Source organism: Dipodomys ordii, unplaced genomic scaffold (genome assembly GCF_000151885.1).
Source record: "Dipodomys ordii isolate 6190 unplaced genomic scaffold, Dord_2.0 Scaffold10, whole genome shotgun sequence".
Lineage (NCBI taxonomy): Eukaryota > Metazoa > Chordata > Mammalia > Rodentia > Heteromyidae > Dipodomys > Dipodomys ordii.
This window is the reverse complement of record NW_012267226.1, coordinates 25802418-25822329: the sequence shown is the minus strand read 5'-3', so window position 1 is coordinate 25822329 and position 19912 is coordinate 25802418. Positions and strand designations below refer to the sequence as shown.

The window sequence follows — 19912 nt, the reverse complement described above, 5'->3', positions numbered from 1 at the left end:
TGTCAGGAGGTGGGGGAATGGGTGTGCTCTGGGAAGGCGGGTGTCAGGAGGTGGGGGAATGGGTGTGCTCTGGGAAGGCGGGGCGTCAGGAGGTGGGGGAATGGGTGTGCTCTGGGAAGGCGGGGCGTCAGGAGGTGGGGGGAGGCTGAGGCTGGCGGGGTGACCAGAGCCTCCAGGCAGACGCATGTACTGTCTTGCACGCAGACCTCACAGGGCCTGGTCTCAGCTCTGGCTCATGCCTGGAGGAATGAAGAGCCAGAGGAGGGGTCTGAGCCAGAAAGGGTCGGGAAAGGACAACGTCCATTCCCCCAGAGTTCCTAGCGGCAAACCCAGCATCTAACTTGCCTTTCTAACGTTTTTTCTTCTATCGGTAAGCCTCCATTTACATACATTTTTTTCCCTCATGCCACATTTCCAGAATCGATGCGTGTCTGTCCAGTATAGCCTGACACTATTTAAAGAACAGCAATTCAAGACACAGACCTTTCAAAATGCCTGCTTCCACCCCACAGAACCCACATTTAGAGAAGTAACAAGGGGTCACTTCTATGGAGGCAAAAGTGTTTACAGCCCTGTTACTGTAATGCTTCTATTTCAGAAGCACGTCTAGTATATCAGCACCCATCCTTGAAAACACAATTATGCTACTCTTCTATTGTATATAGGATAAGATTCAACAAATGAAACTCTTACAGAAATTATATCACATTTGGGTTCTTTTCTAAAAAATCCTTTAAATCTGTTATTGGTAAACAGAAAATTACTACAATAAAATTGCTTCAAATACTTTCATGGGAATCCAATCAAAGCGAGGAAATAACAATTTATTGAGGCCTATCATGTTTTTGACTATGGTAGTTCACATTAATATGAATGCTAGCTGAAAAAATAAGAAACTACAACAACCTCACATGGTTGTTTTCATTTCAACCCAGATCACTTATACATTCCCAGGAAACAGCTTTGAATACCATATTTTACAAGCTTGTGGTTTCAAGCTGCTGATTTAAAAGTCTTTTTGATCTCTGTACTGAGTTTTAACATTTTTTCCTGCTTTGTTGGTTTATGAACAGGGCCAAATCAAGTAGAAAATTCTCTCCTAAGAAAGAGGCAACTATATGAAGAAAATACCTGCCCAAGTACGTTTTTAAAAAACTTCTAACATACTAACATTTCTGGTCCAGCAAGTTTCCTTCTAAACATGGTTAAACGGTGGCAGCAAATGTTACCTCTTAATTATTGAGTAGCCTGAGTCATAGTAACAATGCATAGAGCATTTCACTGAGGAAATATTTCCATGAGCTGTTTCCGCAGGAATCCCTTTCCAGTCATTGGAGGGAAGATCCCCCACTCCTTCTGCGATCGTTGCCCCAGAGTGGATTTCTTTGACATTGTATAAGAAAGCGTAACTTTCTAAAGATGGAGGCGTGGTGCATGTGAACCCCCCTCCAACTGCGATTCTCAGCCCTCCTCACATTAGAATTTCCCGAGGAAGCTTAGCAAAAAGGTCCAGTCCTCCCAGGCCCAGAGTTCAGGCCCCACGACTGGACCCCCCCCAAAAAAAACCAACAACAACAACAACAACAAAAAGAAAACCTGAAAGTAGGTGGAGAAAGAAAAAGAAAAATGAAAAAGGTCCAGTCCTGCCACCCCACCCCGGAAGGGTCTGATGTAGTCCTCAGATGGGCTGGTCACTTTAAAAAACAGACATTTTAGCTTGAGAGTTAAAAGTAAAAAGGATGGGGCTGGGAAGGTGGCTCGGTGGTAGAGCGCTTGCCTTGCATGCAAAAGGCCCTGGGTTTGATTCCTCAGCACCACATAAGCAGAAAAAGCCAGGAGTGGCGCTGTGGATCAGGTGGTAGAGCACCAGCCTTGAGCTGAAGAGCTGAGGGACGTGCCCAGGTCCAGAGTTCAGGCCCCACAACTGGGGGGAAAAAAAGAAAGAAAAAGTAAAAAGAATGCTTCTCTTTCTCTTCCTCTCCTTAAAAAAATTAACTTACATTAGTTATGGGGGGTCATTGTTACATTTCTACCCTTTATTCTACATTCCAGGCAATATCCGCTCTTGTTCATTGTCCCTGCTCCCTTCCCGAACCATTTCAGCAGGTTTCATTGCTCTGTGCTCATAGCTGCAAATGATTTATTTTGGTAGTATTCAGCCTCCTTCATCCTCCTTGCTAAACCAGTCTCCTCTCCCAGTACCCATTCTTTCTTCATACTTTCTTCTATCCCTTCCCTTCCTTCCCTTTTCTTTTATAAAATGACTCTGAATTGTTTCTATCTTTAAATTAAAATAAGTACAGAGTATTCCTGTTCAGCTGTGGGAGATGTAAATATACTGGATATTAAACCAAAGTCATGTGGCTTGCACCGGTATGAGGCGCATGTCTCTGGCCCAGCTTTCGGAACAGGCAGGTGGGAGGCTGATCTGCTGCTCAGGGGTGGGTGCGTCTGCTGCGAGTGAGGGCACGGTCCCCGCCTCGGGCATGCCATGGGGCTGAGGGGCCTCCTGGCTAAGGAAAGCACACAGGGCTTGACCTGCAGCTCCCATTTGTGGTCAGTGAGGCAGCCATCTATCCAGGGCGTGGGTCTTGAACTCTGGGCCTGGGTGCTGCCCCTCAGCTCTTCAGCTCAAGGTGAGCGCTCTACCACTTGAGCCATGGTGCCACTTCTGGTTTTCTAGTGTTTTTTTTTTTGAGATAAGAGTCTCAAGGACTTTCCTGCCTGGGCTGGCTTTGAACCGCAATCCTCAGATCTCAGCCTCCTGAGCAGCTAGGATGACAGGTGTGAGCCACCAGCACCCAACTGAGTGAGCTCCTCTTTCTGCACCTGGCAGTGTGGAGCCAGGCTGCAGGCTAGGTGCCCTGGGCAAGGAAGGGGAACAGTCCCAAGGACTCTGGGCTCCTGGCCTGCAGAGAAACTTGGCTCCAGGTGGCACCAGACAGGGGGCCCAGTGTGACCCCAGTGGCTGCTGAGCAACGCAGCTGTGCCCACGGATTCAGGAGAGCATGGTGGGCTGTGGAGAGGAGTTGGGGGGTGCTGGGCTCAGGACTGCAGTTCTCAAGTGAGGAGGGGTGGGGGGTGGGGGAAGGCAAAGCCTAGTTTTCTGTTATAGACTGGGTTTGTGCTGATGGTCTGAAAAGGGTTGCAGCTATTTAGGAGCGCTGGATTTAATGTCATTCTTCTAATCATCCAGACACTAAATCTCATCTCCTTCACCCTTCTTCCCACTTTCTTGTTGTGTTCAGTCTCTCCTATATATGATTAACACACAGGTACAGAGGAAGGGTCAACATGACACATAGAGGGCCACTGTCCACTTTGAAGACCGGCTGTCCTGGACAGAAGACTGGACTCAGCACGGCCATCAGGAAACCACCTCTAACTGCATCGGTCTGTTTCCTTTCTCTAGTCTGTTGGAGCAAACATATCACAAACAAAACCTCAAAAAGAATACTGAATTTTAGGGGATGGGAAGGTGGCTCAGTGGTAGAGTGCTTGCCTTTCATGCACGAGGCCCTGGGTTCGATTCCTCAGCACCACATAAGCAGAAAAAGCCAGAAGTGGGGCTGAGGCTCAAGTGGTAGAGCGCTAGCCTTGAGCTGAAGAGCTGAGGGACAGCGCCCAGGCCCAGAGTTCAAGCCCCATGACCAACCCCCCAACCCTAACCCTAACCCTAACCCTAACCGGGGAGTGAAAGTTAGGTTCCTGTGTCTGAGCAATCACGTGTTCTCTGGTTGCATCAGCCAAACCTCATGGAAATGCCTTTGCTTCCCGGGTTGTCTGCTGAGCCACACCCGCAGAGAGCGCTCAGTGGATGATGCGAGGCGCTGTGCTGGGGTGGAGGAGCGGGGCAGCTTATTTTTCTGTGGAGTACTGCCCTGGAAAAATACAAGTTAACAGGAAAGGAGAACCAGAGCTCCAGCTTGGCCCTGAACCCCACTCTTCATTGCAAAGCCGATCATGTATGTGTTTTCAGCTTTGAAGTTTTAGAGGCTCAGTGTTAGTAGCTAATGGGTTTCCCAAGGAAAATATCGATAATGTTTTCTGTGTTCCTTCTGATATAATATCCCGCTGGTGAAAACAAGTCCCACCGCATCGGTGCTGCGCCGGGCCTAACACGGGCGCTCAAGGGGTAGGTCCCGAGGGCTGCTTCTCATTAGTAAACTACAAAAATCAGAAAACAGCTGCAGTGGTTTCTCATTTTTTTCAGTGAGGTGCTCAAATTTCCTTTGTTCTCCTTTAGAGAAGCTGCGCTTATGGCACGTGGCTTGACAACCCGTGTGGAGTCTTAGCCGTCTGTCCGTCTCCCTCTCAGACCAGGCAGGATTTCACCTTCCTCATCTCAGATCCCCCAAGAACTGACTCCAGCCCTCGATACGCCATCAATTATTGATCACACACTTAAGTGCCCACAAAGTGCCAGAGTGGATGCTGAGGATGGAGGCGGGAGAGGAAGGCCTGTGTAATGAGTGAAGGCAGCCGAGCCAGGGAAAGCAGGGGGGGGGCAGGGGGGGGTCTGTCTGACCGGCTTCCCACAGGACCAGATGTGTGTGTGGGGGAAGGAACCTCGCATGAACACAGCCCCCCACAGGTTCCTGGAAAGGCAGGAGAACTGGTGTCTGGGACCCCCTGCTCATGGTGCTGTCCACAGGGTTGATGGGGGACGTGTTTCTACTCTGGCAGGGCTGGGCTACAGCCCTGTCCGCGGCACACCCGATGGCCCATGTGGTGGGTCACTGCAGGTGTGGTCCGGAGCTTTCCTAGGAGTCGACCAGCTTAACCCTGGTTTGCTAGGCTTGTGGGTCCTGGGTTTCTGTTTTTTAGAACCAACATTCTCCTTTCTTACCTCAGTGCAATGCATAAACAGAGGAACTCTTCATTTTAAAAGACTTGCCGTTGAGGGTTATTTTGACTACTGCTGAGATGTGTGATGTTTTCCATCATCTGAATACCACATTGGCTGAGTCTCAGAGAGGTTCAAGGAATGTGTATAAAATGATGATGTGTGTCTCGTTCAGTACGCGTATGCAGAGACACCAGCTGTGGAGACCTTTTTGGTTTTGTTTTGGCCAGTCCTGGGGCTGGAACTCTGGGCCTAGATGCTGTCTCTGAGCTTTTGTGCTCAAGGATAACTCTCTACCACTTGAGCCCAGCTCCACTTCTTGCTTTTTTTGGTGATTAATTGGAGATAAGAGTCTCGTGGACTTTTCTGCCTGACCATGAGCCAGGGAGCAGGCGGCAAGGCCGCGGCGCCAGTCCACACAGACTGGGGACCATCAAGGAGGGCCACGCTTCCTGTCGGCGAAGGTCATGCTTCCTAATGGCATACACTGGAGCTCCTGAGAGGAGCCACAGGATTCAGGGTGAACAAAGAAAGGGAAGAAGTCACCCTCAAGGGCCTTGAAAACCTGGTCTTGCAGGTTAGCAGTCGCTGGCTTTCCACATTACGCTCCACAGCTTATTGCTCAGGGAATAACGCACCACTTCATTGTTTCAATGCATTGCATGAAGTGCAAATATTCCAACAGCGTTTTCTAATTAGTGCCCAGAGGGCTGCCTGTGTGTGTGTGTGTGTGTGTGTGTGTGTGTATGCGCGTGTGCGTGCACGCATGTCTATACACATGTAAGCCTGGGCTCCCTTGCTGGATTGACAATGTGAAGGAGTCAAACGATTCACTCACATCACACCTCCCTGATCCCAACAGTCTAAACATTTGTACCATCTTTTGTTTCAAACCGAGAACTCCTGAGTCTAAAGTCTTTGTGCCAGACTTTAATTAACCATCACTGTGCAAATGTACAAATTAACATGGTGGCTTCCTTTTCATTTCACCCAAAGAAACCACCACTCCCTTCCAGCACCCGGTAACAGCTGAAACTGACTTAGAGAAGGCGCAGCTAATGAGAACAGGGCAAAGAGGATTAATTTATATCATAGGTAAATATCTGTCAGATTTTCCATTAACCCTTGTATATTTCCATTTCTTGGATTAAAGCTATTCTTAACTCTAGCTTTTTTTTCTAGTTCAAAAATCAGTGTTCAGCAGGCTAAGTTGTCCACTAGTGCATTAAATGCACGGCTCTTATTAATGGGTGTAGTTCACAGCCACAGACCTTGGACTGAAAATAGAAGGAGTCATTTTCTAGCTGTTGTTGATCCCTGTGAATTGTGATCCCAAGGGTAGAATATACTTCTTATTGCTATGTCTATTTCTTTATTGAAGGATACAGGCATTATTGTTGCCGTATACCAACTTATTCCATTGTGCAACCAGCTATTATATGTTAGAACAACACAATAGGATGGAAAGTGAAATCTCTAGTAAACAAAAGTTATACCCTGTAAAAGTTTTAAAATAGTATGCTTAAAGTTGAACTTGCTGACTTAAGAGAACTGCCCTTGTAATGTTTGCTTGGTACGCAGAGTAGATTGTGATTATCGGGACGATGTGATTATCGGGTGGATGTATCTAATAGGGTGCTAAGGACATGGGCACTTGCCACTTCTAGATCAAAGTCTCTTGAGGGAAAGACCAGGCCTTCCCTGCCTTTCAGACTGAGGGTATGAAACCAGATCATTGATCTTTAATCCCCAGTCCCACCGTGGTGATTGATACCTGTCTATCACGTGAATGAATGCATGAATGAAAGAGTTACAGTTTCTCCCTACTGTGAAACTGACTCCAGAGGTTCTTACATCCCAAGGGATGGCATTGAAGAGTGAACAAGTTTTATTTATCATTTACAAAACCCAAGGACAGCCCTAAAAACATTGTATTAAAAAATTACACATACCCACTTCCTTTTTTGCCTCCTACTCTTATCTAGGATCAGAGATACCAAAGCACAAGTAGAAAATCAACCTAGTGACAGAAGCAGAGCAAGCCTGCGCGGTGAGGAAGACAGCGGATCTGCAAACCTCTGAGTCATCATTTTTAGTTTTTAGAAGAATGGATATTCCCCTTTCCTGCAGACAAACCACAACTGGAGCACTATACCCGGAACCGTGCCGGGCACCTCGCGAGCATCCCGCAATCTTTTTTGAGTGAACACATAGAAACCAATGCCAGTTCAGAACGAAGCAGAATGTGACAGAACCTGGGATCTTTGCTTCTGTGCACCCCTGGGTTCGGACGAGGCTTCTCCCCCCCATATCTGAGCTGATCTGAGTTTCACCTCTGGCTGTGATTTCTGCTAGGAGTGTGGAGAACAGCAAACTTCAAGCTATCACAGAAAAGGCCCTGGCACCACATGCAAACACTCTACCTGCTGCCTCTGCTTGGGAAGGGTAGTCTTTAATTATTAATGTTTTGGAACAAGTGATTTGACCTTTCTGAACCCCAGTACCCTTACCTGTAAAAAGTATATCAGCTGGTAACATATCCATTTGGGTTATTTGTATATGACATAGAGTTGTTTGTTTTTTTAATTAACAAAGCAACAAACCATACAAATTCCCTCCTGATACTTTTTCCAACTAAGATTCTTCAGTGCTAAAGTGGGTATGATGGTGTACAGTTATAATGACAAGTGAGGGAGAAGAGGAGTAGGAATTTGAGGTAAGCCTGGGCTACATCATGTTGCCCTTAAAACCCCCCCATAGAACCTCTCAGCCTAATTACATGCACACACAGAGCTGGAAACCCACTCTGCACCTGATCTAAGCTTTGGCCAGGCGAGTAGAGTGCTTAACCCGGATTTTTCTTTCCTTTGTAAACTTAGAAGATAGAGCATTAAACATCTAAGGCACAATGAACATGTCCACATAATTGTCCCGATCTGTCATTGACCACCTGTGATCCGCCTGCCTTCACCTCTTCTCCCTCCCTAGTAGTACCCAGCCAAAGTGAGCCATGATGGGTGGAGAGGCATTCAGAGTGGTCTTTGGGTCTCTTCTGACTCATTGCGCCATCCCTCCACCCCAGACCCCATGTCAATATGTCACCTTTGACCCAGGGCTTGTTGCTGTTCTTTGGTCTCATTCCTAGGTTCTGATTAACTGTTTCCCTGCTTCCTTATGACTTTGGTCCTCTATGCTCCCAATTTCTTCTTCCCTCAGTCTAGTCTCTAAACTCAAACCCTGGCATTGTCCTATGTGAACAACCCTCAGTAAGAGCAGGGCTTGTGTGTTAGGTGACTGTAGAACACTGAATTCACTACCACGTTCCTCTTGGAGAAGGCGTTTTAGCTAATGCAATCTTGCTTGTAATTTCTTTCATTGAGTAATAATAAAAAATTAGAAGAGCTGAGCACCGGTGGCTCACTCCTGTCATCCTAGCTACTCAGGAGGCTGAGATCTGAGGAACGCTGTTCAGAGCCAGCCCAGTAGCAAAGTCAGTGAGACTCTTATCTCCAATAAACTCTTATCTCCAGAAAACCGGAGGTGGTGCTGTGGCTCAAGTGGTAGAGTGCTCACCTTGAGCTGAAGAGCCGAGGGACGGTGCCCAGGCCCAGAGTTCAAGACCCATGACCGACAAAAAAAAAAAAAAAGTAATGGCCGCATGTGAGATTTTTTTCCAACAACACCCAGCCACTTGGAAGCAATTTCCTGATTGTTTATCTGAAGACCAGAGATGCATAAAACCCTCCTTTAAAGTCGACAGATACTTCTCAGTTCACACCAAGGATTGATATGGAACAGCAATGAACATGCATGGGTAGGTAGAGAGAGTGGGTTGAGGTTATAACACAGGTTGAGGATCTTGGCTTTAAACTAAGCAGGAAATGTATAAATATATGTTTCAGTCACAACAAACCATCCATTCACTGGCTGCCTGCCCTCCCAGAAGTTTGAGACATGGGAGGATTCTAAACCAAATATAGAATCCACTTAAGCCTAGATCCAACATGATAAAAAATGCACACTTTATAAGTGACTGATTCTATAGCTCCGAATAAGACCACTCCTTCTGCACAGAGCCCTCGAGAGTCCTGATCATCCAAGGATTGTTTCTCACCCTTTCCTGACACTGCAAATCAGGAAGGGAAGAAAATTGTAGCCAGGAGGTTAACGCATTCCAAGCCTGAAAATATCAGCAAGATGAGGCCACTGAAGACATTGTGTAAAATATCAAATACCATTTTTCTTCCAGACAACAGAAGGAATGACTTGAAACCATCTTCACACAATTTGATTATGCCACATCCAACATCCAACACAAAGCATTGTTCCCATTGGTGACAGTGGGGGACAGCGGACACAGTAAAGGGAAGCAGGTGTGAGAATCCCTCAAGCTCACGACTAAACTAACTGAACACAACTCCAGCAACAGATCTACAGCAGGAGCTGGGACAGTGACAGTCCCAAGGCTAAAGGCCCAGTTACAAATCCCACAGTGAGTCCTATGTCTGATGTCAAGTGTGACGAGCAGAAAAAGTTCTTCCCTAGTATCATCATCGATAAATCTGAGTTGTTCTCAATCCCTTCTTTCACCCCTGATTTTGCTCATGAGAAACAGACTCTGGAAGTACTTACTGACCTAACCACCGAACAAAGCAGATGGACTGACAAACGAGCACCAATTACATGAGTTATAAGGCAACATTTTTCTGTAATAATTAAATAGTCTTAATGAGCAAAAACTACTGAGTATCCCAGATCTCAGCCTGTGCCTTCAGGTACTCCAAGTGAATCTGTCCTACAAAGTCTTCATATGCACTCCTCAAGACCGTCCAGTCCTAACCAGACCATCGGACCATTCCTTGAGTCCACCCAGTCCTAACCAGACCATCAGACCACTCCTCAAGACCGTCCAGTCCTAACCAGACCATCAGACCACTCCTCAAGACCGTCCAGTCCTAACCAGACCACCGGACCACTCCTCAAGACCGTCGAGTCCTAACCAGACCATCAGACCACTCCTCGAGTCCACCCAGTCCTAACCAGACCATCGGACCATTCCTTGAGTCCACCCAGTCCTAACCAGAGCATCCGACAACTCCTCAAGTCCACTCAATCCTAACCAGACCATCAGACCACTCCTCGAGTCTACCCAGTCCTAACCAGACCATCGGACCACTCCTCAAGTCCACTCAGTCCTAACGAGACCATCAGACCACTCCTCGAGTCCACCCAGTCCTAACCAGACCATCAGACCACTCCTTGAGTCCACCCAGTCCTAACCAGACCATCGGACCACTCCTCAAGTCCACCCAGTCCTAACCAGACCACTGGACCACTCCTCAAGTCCACTCAGTCCTAACCAGAGCGTCAGACCACTCCTCGAGTCCACCCAGTCCTAACCAGACCATCGGACCACTCCTCTGAGTCCACCCAGTCCTAACCAGTCGATCAGACCACTCCTCGAGTCCACCCAGTCCTAACCAGAGCATCGGACCACTCTTCAAGTCCACCCAGTCCTAACCAGACCATCAGACCACTCCTCGAGTCCACCCAGTCCTAACCAGAGCATCGGACCACTCCTCGAGTCCACCCAGTCCTAACCAGTCGATCAGACCACTCCTCGAGTCCACCCATGCCTAACCAGACCATCAGACCACTCCTCAAGTCCACCCAGTCCTAACCAGTTAATCGGACCACTCCTCGAGTCCACCCAGTCCTAACCAGAGCATCGGACCACTCTTCAAGTCCACCCAGTCCTAACCAGACCATCAGACCACTCCTCGAGTCCACCCAGTCCTAACCAGACCATCAGACCACTCCTCAAGTCCACCCAGTCCTAACCAGTTAATCGGACCACTCCTCGAGTCCACCCAGTCCTAACCAGAGCATCGGACCACTCTTCAAGTCCACCCAGTCCTAACCAGACCATCAGACCACTCCTCGAGTCCACCCAGTCCTAACCAGACCATCAGACCACTCCTCAAGTCCACCCAGTCCTAACCAGACCATCGGACCACTCCTCAAGTCCACCCAGTCCTAACCAGACCATCGGACCACTCCCAAGTCCACTCACTCCTAACCAGAGCGTCAGACCATTCCTTGAGTCCACCCAGTCCTAACCAGTCGATCAGACCACTCCTCGAGTCCACCCAGTCCTAACCAGAGCATCGGACCACAGTCCACCCAGTCCTAACCAGACCATCAGACCACTCCTCGAGTCCACCCAGTCCTAACCAGACCATCGGACCACTCCTCGAGTCCACCCAGTCCTAACTAGACCATCAGACCACTCTGATCAGTCCCTGGAACCTGGAGTGCAGGGTTGGAGCCTCACCTGTCGGTGCGGCTGTGCAACTTGACAGCCCAGGCCTGGGAGGGAGGGATTCTGCATCTTCTGAAGCAGGCTCTTCTGCTGAAGTGTCAGCGGAGACCTCAGCAGCGGCTGGCTCGACAGAGGATGGCTGGCCTGGGGTGCTGGCGGCGGCGGCTGCTGCTGATTTACAAGTGAGTTCTGCTGCTGTGGCTGCAGCTGCTGCTGTGTGTAGTGTAGGAGTGAAGGCTTGCTCTGGGAAGGCAACACAGAAGGCAACTGCTGATTTGCTTGATCTGAGCCAAAATGGAACAGAGGCTTGGTGTTGCCCGGCCGGGGCTCCAAGGCTTGGTGCGAGCTGTTGAGGAAGCTCCGGCTGAGCTCTGGAGGCTTCTGCTGCAGCAGTGCGTCCAGGGGGGCCCCCGGGGCCGCAGGGCCGGCTTTGTACATGTAGCTAGCCATGACTTTTGGCTGGTTGCTGCTCCCAGCTACCCCAGGGATGGGGGAGCCTCGCGGGCTGAACGGCTGCTGGCCAAAGGAAGGGCTGGGGATCTTCTCCTGCCCAAACGCGGCTGGGGATGGCCCGGTGGACGAGGGCAGGGCCGGCCACGGGGCTGGTGGGTGCTGCTGTGTCCGGGCCTGCTGCTGGCGGCTGGCTGCGATCTGCTTGAGCTGCTGGGCATGGGACACCTCCTGCCAGCCCGGCAGGGCCCGGCTCACTCCGGGCGCCGTCTGGGCCTGGGCCTGGGCCTGACCCTGAGGGGCAGCCGGGGTTGGGGATGAAGTGGAAAGGGCAGAGCTGGCCATGGAGAAGGCCGGGCCGGCCGATGGGGGCCTCAGCTGAGGAGAGCTGGAGGGGCCCTGCGTCAGGACGGGTGAGAATTCACTTTTGATTACTATCTTCTCCATGGACAGGGAGGGCCTGGGCGTGCTCCTCTGGTTTTGCTGGCTCAGGTCAAGGTGAAACGGGTCATCCTGCTTAATGGTGGCGTTGATCATGTTCTCCAGGTCCAGGTCGCTCAGGGGTGGCACGGAGATGTTGGACAGCTCATTGAAGAGCTCCTGCAGCTCCGGGTCCATGAGCTGCTCCCCAGGCTCGTCTCCGAACCTATCAGGAAAGACGCTCTCCTGGACCATCTGTCCATCCATGTGCTTACTGCAAGACAGGGCCTCTCCTGGCTCCTTCTTCACCTCCTTCAAGCCCGTGTTGAACAGGCTGCTGCCGGGCGAGTGTGCCGGTGGAGGCAGGGTGCTGGCCTTTCGCAGGGGTGCCTGGCTCCCGGGCGCGGCCCCCACCAGGAGCTGACTCGGTCCGTTACTGACGTGGAGGCTGCCTTGCCCTGCAGGGAGGCTCTCCCCAACACAGATTCTCTTCATATCCAGGAAGGAGTTGTCCACAAAGCCATTGGGCCTCTTGCTGACAGGAGACAGGCTGATGGCCTGCTTTCTTTTCAAGGAGCCTTGGAGCTGAGGGAATAAAAAAAGGAAAAAAAATAAGTCATGAGGTATCAGTGCAGATGTTAATTAAGAGCATCATAGCTTTGAAATGCTTGCCAGCTTTCACAGTGAAACCAGCCCCATGCACCCCAGAGTGGACAGGTAGGAACTCTAGAAGTCCAAACAGGCGACACCAAACGCTTCTGGAGGGACAGGTCAACCAGGTCAGAGATCACTGAGTCCCTGTGGCTTGGTGCACAGGTCAGAGGGTGAAGGAATTATCCTGCGCCAGAGCAGGCTGGCCACACCAGCACACACACACAGCCCCAGGCAGTGGCGCACAGCATGTCTAAACACAGCACAACGTGTCCAGCTCCTGTTTCAGATTCAACCTGGATCGCTCCTGTTGTCCTCTACTAGTCAGAACTGTTCTCTGGTCTGAGACGTGCTGGCCATCCCGAGCCTTGTTTTCTCTGTGTTGTTACACTGCTCTGTGTCTGGGCATACTGTGAGCTGGGTGGCAGGAAATGCATCACTCATGTTCAGCCCTGTGTGCACGCGGCCATTCCCACAACCCTCATGCTTTGTTGGCGAGCCGGGTGCCTGGGTGCTTGCGTGGACAGACAGAAGCCATGAGATTGCTATTTATCAAACAAATCTGAGCACAGATTGCTTCTGTTGGCAGTGTCTAAGTCTTGTAACACAAATCCAGGTGTTGAGAGATGGAACTACACAGGTGTTCGAGGCTCACAGCCAAATCCCTTCTAACACTGTGTGCCACGGGAGCTTGGCAACTTCTGTGTCTGGGTCTCAATGGGGTGAAGGCTGCTAATGGTGGGCAGAAAGGAGACAATGTACGGCACAGTTTAGCACCAGGCTTTCTCAAACAACTCAGAAAACGTATGGCCTGCCACCTTCTGCAAGGGGCCCCGAGTAGCAGCGTGCTTACGCAGTTTATTCACTGAACGAATGGCACTTTATGAACCTTACATTATCAAGTAAGGCTTAGGGACAACCCAGTCACACCAAAAAGTTATAAAAGGAGAAAAGAGGGCAAGTCAAATCTTCATTGATCTGTCTCTACCCTGTGACTTTCCCAGTGGTCTCAACTCGCTAAATACTTAATGTTTGCTCAGAAGCAGCAGAAATACTTCCTGGATAGAAAATTCTAGCAATTCTTTCTTCCTTCCTCACTAGAAGCCACTTGTCACCCTTCAGAAAGATGGGTGGTCAAACCAAGAGAAGGAGGTCAGTGTGACCAAGGACCAGTGTGGGCTGCGGTCCACATCCCATCACCTCCGGAGAACCCCGGTTGGTGGCATGGCCACCGTTGTACAGATGAGGAAGGGTGGGCCAGTGGGCCACAGAACTGTGAAGCGCTAGGCCTGGGCTTTTCCTGAGATCTGCGTGGTTCTGTGCCATTTCTACATGGTGTGTTGGAATGGTCCCGGGCAAGGGCCAAACTCACGTGAAGGGGCCTGGGGCTCTCAGGTTAAATGAGGAGGAATTGAGAGCGGCCAGGACGCAAGCAGGACAGGGCTGGGAGGGAGCCGCGTGCGTCCTACGCAGCTCATCAGCGCCTGTGTCCGTCATCCCTGCCCCTGCCTCGTTTTCCCACGCTGGCAGGGGTGCAGTTATAGTGACGTGAAACACTGGCAAACAAGCTTCAGTCTTTTACAATCACTGGTGGGTGACCAGGGAAGGCACTGGACCCAAACTGGATCAATCAACCTGGGGTTTCCAGACTTAGGGAAAGCAGGCCGGGCTCTCTTCTGATGGCTGTGTAGTGATTCCCAAAACTTGGGAGCCTCAGTTCACTTGTGTCAATTAAAGCAACAGGAAAGTACATCTCCAGGAAGGGAGAGAGAGAGGAACAGACAGGAGAGACATGCACTTCCGGTGCGGAGGCTGAATCCAGCCCTAGGTCAGCTCTGTGATTCTGCTTTCCTCGCAGACAATGGAATGTTTATAAGAAAGTCTTACGAGCTTGAACTCATACGGATTTGGCTTCGGTTACTTAAACCAAGAGTTCTAATGAGGGCTGGGATGTAGTTCAGTGGTGAGGCGCTTGCCTAGCAAGTGCAATATCCTGGGTTCGATCCCCAGTACCAAAAAAGAAAAGACAAAAAAATACAGTTAAAAAAACCCAAACAAACAACAAAAAGCGTTCTAATGATGTGCCTGAGACCCGGGCTCGGGGAGGAGCGGCTGCAGCTCAGGGCGGCCTGCCGGGTGTGCAGTGAGGCGCTCCAGCTCTCCTCTGCTGACACAGAGCAGCTGTGGTCACATGCACAACACCCAACGCTGCTAACGCCTGGCCCCCTGGGCTCAGGAAGAGCAGAGGCCTCAGGACAAACAGCTATCAAAGAACGAACAAAAAGTACACTTTCCCTAGGTCTAGCTTAGCTCCTTTGATTTATTTTCCACCCCCTTGACAAAACCAGTTCTGCCCGGCTCTCCCTGGGCTCTGCCCCCGGCTCTGCCCTGGCAGCCCAGCTCTGGCTCCCCGCCGCAGGCCTGGGAACAGCAGCGTCAATCCCTGAGAGCTGGGCTGGTGGTGGCTCTGTGGACAGATAAACTCACGTGTCCTTTCTTCACAACCCCTCTAGAAGCCGGCATTACTTCTACCCATTCCCCCCATTTTGAAGATGAGAAAAACTGAAGTTTGAAGATGGAGTGATTTTTTTTCTAGGCCACAGGCATGGTAAACAATGCAGTGAGGACTTCCCCTGTGAAGGCCATGTTCCGCCGGGGACGACCCTGGGCCCCAGAGCCAGAGGCCACCCTCGGCCCTGCGTGGTGGAGCCCGGGAGTCGCGTGCCACATCTGACCGCGACTTGCAGAGCCACTTGAGAAAGACAGCTCTCTCTCCCTGTTAGTACGCACAGCAAGACCCCACTACCCTCCCAGAAGAATCGGCGCTGAGGGTGGGGTTCATCCTGTCTGGGGGGCGGCACCAGCCACCACAGGTGGAAGGGGGACTTAGGGCAGGGGCGTGGGGGATCCCACGTGGTATGAGCGATCTTACCTCAGGGATCCGCTCATTGTAAGATGGAAGAAAACAGTGAGCCTGTAAGCTGCATTCATGCTTTCATTTGTGATAACTAACGTACTTATCTTTATGCCATCCCAGTTGTAGTATGCAAGATTTACACGTTTTTCAGGGACGAACACGCTGTGGAAGGCAAGCATGCCAAAGGCCCATAGACACTTTCTCCTGACAACGCCTGTGCCCCGAGCACTCACAGAGCATCCTCTCGGGCAGTCTTGGAGGAACTTACGAGTGAAGACATGACATTCAGACGACAAAGCAGGAGTGGGTGGGATGGCACATGCATATGGCGCAGGGCTCTGGAGACCGGGAGAGGCCTGGAGAGGCTGGGAGAGGCCGGGAGAGGTGGGGAGAGGCCCGGAGAGGCTGGGAGAGGCTGGGAGAGGTGGGGAGAGGCTGGGAGGCCGGGAGAGGCTGGGGGAGGTGGGGAGAGGCTGGGAGAGGTGGGGAGAGGCTGGGAGGCCGGGAGAGGCTGGGGGAGGTGGGGAGAGGTGGGGAGAGGCTGGGAGAGGCAGGGAGAGGCCGGGGGAGGCTGGGGGAGGTGGGGAGAGGCAGGGAGAGGCCGGGGGAGGCTGGGGGAGGTGGGGAGAGGCGGGGAGAGGCCAGGAGAGTCTGGGAGAGGTGGGGAGAGGCAGGGAGAGGAGATGGGGAGGTTGAAGCCAGCGCCGGGGCCGCAGCGACACAGTAAGCACACGCAGCTCAGATTCCTGCGCCCTGGTATGGAAGGAGGCTGCTGGGTGGACGTGGTGTGCTGCATCGTTCAGTGGACGCAGCAGGGCAGTGCCCAGCAGACTGTAAGCACTGAACCATATACGTCCTTGAGTGTAAGAAGTAAAAGGAGATTTACACTGGCCGTGGTAGTTTTGCTCTGGGTTTTGGTGGTGGTGTGTGGATCATCTTTTCAGTACCTGCCCCACGGCATATTAATATGCTTATACGAATAGTCTATTTGTTGACTGAATGTTTCAGTGTTCTTTCAGCCACTGAACAGTAGAACATGGTAAGAAGCTGGTGGCGTGTGAGGATCTGTCGTGCCCAGCTCACCAGCAGTTCACCACTCCCACCAGGGTACAGTTTGCACCATCGTCTTCCTCAAGGGGAGGTGAAGCCTGGAGAATGGGAATCAGAAAAACGTGGGAAACGGAAGGACCCCAGCTGAAGGGGCGTGAGGCTCTGTTCCGGCTGCCCTCCACGCCCTGCACGCAGCTGAAGAGGAGTCAGGGCACATTCTTCTGCACAAATCTCAGAAATGTGTGCTTTCACGCCCTCAGGGGGGAAAAGAAGCGGGGGGGTTGTACTGGCTGGAGGTGGGGCTGGCAGGGCTGGGGTGGGGGTGGCGGCGGTAGGATTCGGTTGCTGATATGGGGTCACAGAAAGTGTGATCCATCTGAAAACTGTTCTCTAAGATTTGGACTCTGAGAAACAAGATGAGACTGGTCAGCAAACAGCTCTTTATGAAACCCAAGACAGAGAGGGATAGAGGAGCTAGATCACTACGAATTCTGGATCCATGTAAGAACCCTCAAGACACCTCATATTCCTTATATGCCTTAGCTTTCCCCTCTCCCTTGGCTTTCATGTCCGGCATGTAGAAGATTAACTAAAAGATGAAGTTTGCCTCAGACGCTCACTCATCGCTGCAGAGAAGACAAAGGGATCCAGCGTCCTCATCTGCTCAGTGCTAACACTTCCAGCCCTTTCTCCTGGAAAACGTCCCAGGTTTCCCATCACCTGCAGCACCTCATTGGACAGGGTGGGAGTGTGTAAGGGGGAATTAGGGCAGCATCACCTTGGAGAGGGTGACAGGCAACCTCGTGAAGGTGAATGGGAGGCTATGGCCCTACAGAGAGTGCTCAGACGGTTTCAAGCGCGGCTTCCATCTCTCCTGTGAACATGACCACGTCATCCCCCTCCACAGCCAGGCCTCCGGGCTTTAGTGGGGCACACAGAGGCCCAGCAACCTTCCAGGCTTGGTGCAGAGCCCATTGCTGGTAGCTTCCTGCCCACAGGAGGTGGACCTGACCCTGAGTTTGACGGACAGATCCTTCCCTCTGCCATCCTGGCTGGCCTATGCGCCAGGCCAGAAACAGACAAAATGAAAATCGCAAAACCATGCCATCTCCTCATTGGTAAAGTTGGAATTTGTTCACACACTTATCTACTTAGTATCAACCGTACATTTGATAAATGTGCCTGCACATAGTTAGTGCTAGGAGCAGGGGATGATTAAAAAAAAAGAATCTAGAACATTGCTTAAATACTACTCTTCTACAGAGGGGAGGGGGGACATGCTCAAAGCATAAACACGTAAGTATTTGGAAATGCCGCAGTGAAACACATTCACTTATCCAATTACTGCGCACTGATAATAACAAGCATTGCTCTTCATACATGTTAGAACAACAACAACAAAAAAAGGATTTTCCAGTCAATCTGAAATCAAAGCAGAAAGCAATAGTTCTGTGCGATGCTTGCTCTGCAGAGATGTCTGTGGAATTGCGGTTTTGTAGGAAGCACCAGACCTGGGAAAGCAGGAAAGGAATTCAGACTCTCTCACAACCAAGTACAGCTCAGACATTCTGATACTCTCCTCATGTTGTCCAGCAAGCACGGAATGTCTACATAAATTGAAAAGTTCCCAGTTGAGCTTGCATGCTGTCTCCTACTTGGACAGCACCCCTGCAGGGCACTGCGTGATGCGCACTGGCGTGACCCTCCTGCTGCGGGCATGCAAGGCCAGGGCTGGGGCTGTTCAAGACCAACCCCTGTGTTTAACACGGAAAAGAACATAATATTCTACCAAAGCCTGAACAAAACAGCAACCTAACTGCTTTGCGCATGAAACACTTCAACCATGACTCAGTTTTGCCCAAAATATATCTAAAGGAGTCCAAAGTAAGCGTGATGTCTATAGTGCTGGTAGTTCTCTTGAAATTTCAGTGTTGTCCTTGGCAGGATGCAGGACGCATTAAGTGTCATTAATCAAGCGGCTCTCTGTCCCCTTGAGCACAGGCCTGGGCTGGAAAGCCTCTGCAAGGCCCCAGTTCATGGTCCACCCTGCTTTCCCTCCTCTTCTTTCCTTGCTTTACTGACTTGGGCTCTTTGGTTCTTGGTAACTGGTTCAGGTCTGTGTCCCCTCTGCCCTCGCTAGGGAAGGCTGCCTGCCTGGGCAGTCCCAGGTCTGGGGCCTTCAATGAGTCAGCGCACGGTGCACTGCTTCTCCGCTTGTGGCCATGAACCATGTTTCCTTTATACGACACACAGCTGATGCTTTGCCATCTCTGTCCATTTGCAGGGCTACGGAAGGGAGCTGAGGAGAGCTGAGCGGTCGTGGAGAGACAGCCGGCATGGATGTGCAGGGATCTCGTCGCTGTGAGAATGGGACTCACCTCAAAGCGGCGCCCAGGGTGAGTGCCGGCAAACCCACATGTTAGAGAGGGCGTGCTCACATCGTTCATTTGGGGTTTGAAGGCGGCCACTAATGTGCTCCGTCTGTTCAGAAACTAGCAGAAAACACAGCCGCCCTTTGGTGGGCGGTGGTGCTCCGGCTCTGCCACAGAGCTGGCAAGGGCGTGCGTGGGACGCAGGTCCTGCCCACCACGCTCCTTCTCCCTGCCCCCACTCCTCGCCTGTGGGCGGCTCCTGTCTGCTCTAGGCACAGCGAGCTGCTGTGTGTCCTCCAACTGCGCTCTGAGAACCTCACGCCACACCCGTCATCTCTGCCACCAAGCTCAGCACAACACATTTGCTGTTTCTTTGTTTTAACACGTGCTTTGATTTAACACGTGTGTGATGATTTGGCTTCACATCTTTTGTGTGTATTGTTCCCTGCCCAGCGCGTGTATACACTTCCTCCTCTGAATTCTTCCTCCTCCTTCTCCTTACATCAACCCAAAGGTGGCTCTAGTGGACATTTTTCATGACCGCCTCATCTAAAGAACATTTCCCCTGCTGTTTTCCATCACAAGCTCTTGGCTATTTTGTTTCTAGTACTTATTGTAATTTCCAAAACTTTTATTACTTAGCTTCCAAATTTTAAGTGTCTCTTGTGTTATAAAATAAGCTCTAGGGAGAGACTTGTCTTGTTAATCACTATATCATGTCCTTAGTATAATCCAGATGAATATAGAAATAAAAAGATAGTTTAAAGCAAATAAAACATCTATGAGAACACACTGAGATGTTGAAGTTTTCTAGTGGTGGGGTGAAGAAGCATTTTTGCTCTTTACTTTGCTCGTGTCTGTTTTCTAGTGTTTCCACATCGACT

The 19912-nt window shown here is 50.7% G+C and overlaps 1 protein-coding gene across 1 annotated transcript in view; it reads right to left on the bottom strand.

Annotated features, from left to right (window-relative positions):
* The window catches only part of Maml2 (mastermind-like 2 (Drosophila)), a 71395-nt gene extending 52508 nt beyond the window's left edge, over nucleotides 1-18887 (bottom strand). The window contains exons 1-2 of the mRNA XM_013009537.1: nucleotides 18735-18887; nucleotides 11181-12623 (exon numbers count right to left, since the gene is read on the bottom strand). Of these exons, the coding sequence (XP_012864991.1) occupies nucleotides 11181-12623; nucleotides 18735-18887 (1596 nt within the window). The remainder of the gene's footprint in view (nucleotides 1-11180; nucleotides 12624-18734) is intronic.
* Nucleotides 18888-19912: the final 1025 nt, after the last annotated feature.